This window comes from Oncorhynchus keta, chromosome 34 (assembly GCF_023373465.1).
Source record: "Oncorhynchus keta strain PuntledgeMale-10-30-2019 chromosome 34, Oket_V2, whole genome shotgun sequence".
NCBI lineage: Eukaryota > Metazoa > Chordata > Actinopteri > Salmoniformes > Salmonidae > Oncorhynchus > Oncorhynchus keta.
The window spans coordinates 72,683,495-72,689,848 of NC_068454.1; the positions used below are offsets into that span (position 1 = coordinate 72,683,495).

At 42.9% G+C, this 6,354-nt stretch overlaps 1 protein-coding gene across 1 annotated transcript; it reads right to left on the reverse strand.

The window, feature by feature from the left end:
- Positions 1-485: 485 nt before the first annotated feature.
- On the reverse strand, positions 486-6,153 carry LOC118367653 (uncharacterized). Its single transcript, XM_052492663.1, has 3 exons — positions 5,730-6,153; positions 5,424-5,470; positions 486-4,612 (listed from the first exon to the last, which is right to left on the reverse strand). Exons 1-3 carry the CDS (start codon positions 6,151-6,153, stop codon positions 4,334-4,336), a joined length of 750 nt encoding a protein of 249 aa, XP_052348623.1. The 3' UTR covers positions 486-4,333.
- Positions 6,154-6,354: the final 201 nt, after the last annotated feature.

Sequence of the window (6,354 nt, forward strand, 5' to 3'; positions counted from 1 at the left end):
GATCAGAGAATCAGTAGCAGCAAGAACAACATCATTGATATATACAGAGAAAAGAGTTGGCCCGAGAATTGAACCCCCATAGAGACTGCCAGAGGTCCGGACAACAGGCCCTCCGATTTGACACACTGAACTCAATCTGAGAAGAAGTTGGTGAACCAGTCATTTGAGAAGCCAAGGCTATTGAGTCTGCCGATAAGAATGCAGTGATTGACAGTGTCGAAAGGCTTGGCCAGCTCGATGAAGACGGCTGCACAGTACTGACTTTTATCGATGGCGGTTATGATATCGTTTATGACCTTGAGCGTGGCTGAGGTGCACCCATGACCAGCTCGGAATCCAGATTGCATAGTGGAGAAGGTACGGTGGGATTTGAAATGGTTGATCTGTTTGTTAACTTGGATTTCGAAGATTTTAGAAAGTGTCGTGGAAATTTCCTTAATTACCAAATGATGAGAGAGCAAATCACACACCAGTCAGAGTTGTGCTTAATGTTCACCTTTAATAATAATTAAACTTTTGCAATAGAATTTTGACTTTCAACAGTTCAGTATCTCTAATGAAAAGTTGAGAGTGGTTAACATAATGGCAAATGGGATCCTTTATAGCAAAGATCCACCCCCCCTAGACGACATGACAAACCACAGGTCTTAGGAACTTACACAAAGAAAAGACTTTACTTCAGAGAGGAGTATCCACTAGCCAGACAGAGTTGGCTATAAATTATCATTCAGTTTGGTCTCCTAAACAATGCTCTTATTTCGTCCTTGGTACAAAATGGTACCAAGATATTACCCCCACCCTATGATATATATCAAATTGTCATTTAGATAGAACCAATTCTAAATACAACCAATCCTGGACAAACTCACGGAGAGGAGAGTGAGGCTATAGGTCAACATAGGAACAACAAAAGAGAGAGCATAGAATGATTCCAGACACTGCCATCCTCCTCTCCCCGATGGGAAAAGTAGGGAGTGACTGGCACACAGACACAGTGGAGCAAAATATATGTTTACACATGATGACACCTTGACCTCTCCCTTCTCTGCGGCCCAAGCAACTTAGTCCTGACAGAGAACAGATAACTGCCAATGGCCACCACTATAGTACAACAAAATACATTCTTATGAGAAATAACTCATAAGAATATCATGAAAATAAAACATCTTATCTATGTTACCCAACTAATTCTGATTATTCCCCAACATTCCCCTCTCAAGGGACTCAGTCCCTTCTGAAGAATCAGAATAGTAACATGGCACCTTACTAACAGTAGTTGCAGAGTATATAATACAATTAAAAAATCCATAATCAAAATGTAAAGATAATAAAGAATCAAATCCCTTCAATGTAATTATTCACCCGTCAGAAACTGAGTTTACAATGTTTATACCACAATACAGACTTGCACCTGTTTAAACATATAGAATAATACATTTGTTGAGTAAAAATTAAAATATCAATACATATAAATACTCCCAAAATTACAACCTATAGGACAGTCATCCCTCTAAATCCTCATGCTTAGAATTGGGTTCCCCACTATCAGAGATATAGTCAGGAATAGGGAATGGGTCAGGGAAATCATTCATATACAGTGAACCCTCTCTATCTACACTGTCCAGTGAGAATATTTCACTGTGTTCACCTGATTGTTGTCCATCAATCTCAGATTCCTCATCTACACCTACTTCATTTGCAAGCAAGGGCATAGTAAGAACAACATCAACCACTTTATTAAACAATTTCTTCACACAAATGATAATTAGCAACAGAGCAATCAGTAATATTAGACCATAGATGAACCAGTGGAAAATGGTCGCAGCCCAAGCACCAAACACTGACTGAACCCATCCTAACGGATTCCAGTTGATGTCAGGCTGGTGTTCCCTTTCGAGAACACCCCTAAGCTCTTTCAAATGTTCCACTACAATAGTCAAATTGTCATCTCCCTGGGGTATAAATGTACAACAGTGATCTCCTATAATTTGACACACCCCTCCTTCACGTACTAGCAACATGTTAAGTGCCACCCTATTTTGTGTTGCCATGAGTTGAGTGGCTTGTAATTCTGGTCTTATCATAGAATACCCTGCAGTGGTCAAATTTACCAGGGATTCCAAATGATATCCTAGCCTATCCAACTCATATGCATTCTCCGATGCCCCATACCAGGGGATTAAACAACGCCAGAACTTTTCCAATTTCGATTATCGTCAAGAGTCACTAGGGACATTATTGTATTGCGAGATGTCCCTCTTAATTAGTCTTAACCTGCTTGGAATAGAGGAATTAGTTTTATGCATTACCACAAGGGAGATGTTTAGTTTACCAAAAATACAGCACCCTGTCCAATTTGTGGGTAGGTAGAGATAAGTTTTATCACCACAAATCCAATAATGATCAGTAAATGTTGCCGAGCCAAATTGATGAGGAGAACGATTGTCAGTTTCAGCATCAATAATGGTGTGTCCCACCCTCAGTCTAATGGGGTATCCAGAGCTGCATGTTCCCTTCTTCCAGCTACATCCTATTGGGAAAACACTATAATTGACACATGTTGACATTCCCAGATAGGATTCATTCAATTGTGGTATGGAAATATTGCTTGGATTGTGACAATGACAGGTCCTAAATGGGGTTCACTGGGGTTGGACTTGAATAGGTTCTGGTACACGGGATCTAGGTTCTAAGATTATTCTACTACACCAATGTGAACAATCAAATCCCCCCCGTAAATCTTTTGTTGATGACAAATTACCATTAACCTGTTACTCCTACCCCCTACTTTTTCGAACAATCTGTTAAAAATCGCGCAGCATTTCAGCGCCCTGCTGCTCATGCCAGGAATATAGTATATGCATATGATTAGTATGTGTGGATAGAAAACACTCAGACGTTTATAAAACTGGTTAAATCACGGCTGTGACTATAACAGAACGTGCGTTTCATCGAAAAGCGCAGGAAAATCTGATCACTGAAAATGGAAAAATATATCCATCCGCCACATCAACCCATTGTTAAAGGCGAACCACATTAAATGGGGCTGAGGTTGCAATACCTACAGCTTCCACACGATGTCAACAGTCAGGTCATTTGCCTAGGCTTTGTTTCTTGGTCAAACGAAGAAGAGACAAGCCATTTGTTCAGGTCTCCGACCGGATATGTTGGTTGAGATTTACACGGACATTATTTCCAGACGTACCCCATATAGAATATACATCGCCTCGTGATCAATTTGATCGCTTATTAACGTGTACTAATACCTAAAGTTGCATTACAAAAGTATTTCGAAGTGTTTTGTGAAAGTTTATCGTCAACTTTTTTAATTTTTAAAAATGACGTTACGTTATAAGACGCTTTTTTTTTTGTTTATCACACAGTCTTCATAGATCGATATCTAGGCTATATATGGACCGATTTAATCGAAAAAAAGACCCAATAGTGATTATGGGACATCTAGGAGTGCCAACAAAGAAGATGGTCAAAGGTAATGAATGTTTTATATTTTATTTGTGCGGTTTGTGTAGCGACGACTATGCTAGTTATTTTGTTTACGTCCCCTGCGGGTCTTTTGGGGTGTTACATGCTATCAGATAATAGCTTCTCATGCTTTCGCCAAAAAGCATTTTAAAAATCTGACTTGTTGCCTGGATTCACAACGAGTGTAGCTTTAATTCAATACCCTGCATGTGTATTTTAATGAACGTTTGAGTTTTAACTAGTACTATTAGCATTTAGCGTAGCGCATTTGCATTTCCAGATGTCTAGATGGGACGCCTGCGTGTCAGGTAGGAGCAAGAGGTTAATGCATTTATCCCTCAGTGTTCTACCTAGTGAAGGTTGACCCCCTGTGTTCTCATTGGACAAGAGCGCCTCTAGTGCACATAGAGTGTCTTTAATGCTGACCTCTACTGAATACTGTAAGAATGGGGAGATCGCTGAATGGGGAAACAAGCTACATACATAACAGGAGGTATTTCCTAACATCAGTTCAGTCTTTACTGTATAGTTAAGCAGTGACCACCAAGTGTTTCCCTCGGGATTCCTACTGTGACGCTCATCCAGTGGATGCATTGACCTTCTTCTTCTTTCGATATGGGAGCGGCTATTGTTTGCTGGACTCCTGTCCTGAGCCTGCCGTTGGCTCGAGCTGGAGTGGCTGTTATTTAAGTCCCGCAGTGGGACTGAACGGTTATCAGTCGAGTCCGTACCATGTTGTCTTTCCAGGACCGGTTGTCCTTGAGTCACTGTCCATATGGCAACTGTAATGAGAAAGCTCAAGATCAGAGCAAGAAACATGATGCGTAGAGTCTGGGCCTGATCCTCCCATCTAGTCAGTGACTTCTGGCGTCTCTGGTCCTCCATCCTCAGGGTCTGGTGGGCAGTATGGCACCTTCCTGCAGTGATTGGCGTGGATCCAAGTAGACCTCTCAGCTACGCAAACAGCAGTGGGGGTAATCAGCATCACCTGGTATGGTCCAGTCCACCTCTGCTGGTTCCAATGCTTTCGTCTCAGGTCTTTCACCACCACCCAGTCACCTGGTTGCAGTTTGTGCAGGATCCCCACCAGTGGCTGGGGTAGAGCCGCTTTCACCCTGGGTAAAATAGCCTTCAGAACATTGTTTAGAGCAGTACAATAACTTACCATGTCATCATCACAGCCCATCAGTGTCAGCTTGTTCTGTGGGAAGGGAGAATTAATCATCCTCATTGGTCTACCTGTCAGAACCTCATGAGGAGCCAATCCATTGGTTCTGTGGGGCCTCCCTCGCATGTACATCAGAGCCAGGGGGATCACAGTGACCCAAGAAAGCCCCGTCTCTGCCATAAGCTTCACCATCTTAGATTTCAGCTTTTGATTAGCGCGTTCAATTAAACCACCGTATTGCGGCCTATAGCTACAATGGGTCCTGAGGTCTATCTGCAGACTCTCAGACAAGTTCTGTATCACCAGGTTTACAAAGTGGGAGCCATTGTTGCTGGTTAATTTAGATGATAACCCCCACCTTGGGATGATCTCCCTAAGGAGATTCTTGGCTACTGCCATAGCAGTGGAATGTCGACATGGGAATGCCTCTACCCACTTGGAGAAGGCATCCACTATCACCAGACAATATTTGTAACCTTGACAAGGAGAGAGTTCAATAAAATCCATCATTATGAGTTCAAATGGTCCTTCAGGGGTCTGACAGTGGCATGGGAATACCTCTTCCCATGTTGTTAGTCATACAAATCACACATTTTGCACAAAATTGTTCAGCAAACACAGAAAACCCAGGTGCAAACCAAAATGTATTTACAAGATCAACAACTCCCCCCTTTGACACATGATCTCTTCCATGTGACAACTTAGCTAAGTAGGGGAAACATGAACGTGGTAAGACTGGTAGCCCAGCCGGGCCCAGCCAGAGTTTCTGTACCTGGTCATATGTACATAGTCGTTTCCACTTCCTCAACTCAACAGGACCTACAGAGGATTGCAAGTCATATCAGTGGGATATCAGTGGGAGAGAAGAGGTTACTATCAGGAGGTAAAACCATCTGTAACACAGGGGCCTCCAAGGAGACAGCTGCTGCCTTAGCTGCCAAGTCAGCCATAGCATTACATTTGGAGACAGGGTCGGAAGAGTTAGCATGAGCAAGGCACTTACAAACAGCAATTTCAGAAGGGAGCAAAATAGCTTTTAGCAAGTTATCAACAGGTTTTGAATGAGAGATCGCCTTACCAGAGGTCGGGAAGCCGCGCTGTTTCCACAGAGTACCAAAATCATGTACCACACCAAAGGCATATCTGCTATCTATATAGATTGTAGCAGACTGGCCTTTAGCTAATATGCAAGCTCTAGTGAGTGCAAAGAGTTCTGCTGCTTGAGCAGAAAGGTGGGAGGGTAATTTAGCACTTTCCAGTGTGGTTGAGGCAGTAGTCACCGCATACGCAACCAATGGTTCTCCTTTCTCAGAACGCTGAGCAGAGCCATCTACAACCAGTTCCAAATGTGCATTTTGCAAAGGGACATCAGTTAAATCCGACCTTGGTTTAGAGACAAGCTCCAACAGTTCAGCACAGTCGTGCGGCTCTCCATCATCCTCGGTGGGCAACAAAGTAGCAGGATTTAACACAGTGCACCTCTTCAGGGTCACATGACACATTGTCAGAAGAACATTCTAATAATGGAGCAGGCGAGCTGGTGTTAGATGGGCCGTCTTTGCCTGTGAAATAAGAGCATGTACAGCATGAGGGACGTGTACAGTGAGTTCACACATGGCAACAATGTCTGCACAAGCCAACACAGCTTCAGTAGCAGCAGCCACAGCTCTCAAACAACAAACCAGACCTCTGGCCACACTGTC

Excerpts from the sequence above, each read along its gene's own strand:
- LOC118367653 (XM_052492663.1), bottom strand. The coding sequence starts at position 6,153 with ATGTGTCATGTGACCCTGAAGAGGTGCACTGTGTTAAATCCTGCTACT. Across the intron at positions 5,471-5,729 it reads GCGCGGCTTCCCGACCTCTG|GTCCTGTTGAGTTGAGGAAG; the intron begins GTAAGGCGATCT and ends AATCCTCTGTAG. Across the intron at positions 4,613-5,423 it reads GACTATGTACATATGACCAG|GCTATTTTACCCAGGGTGAA; the intron begins GTACAGAAACTC and ends AATGTTCTGAAG.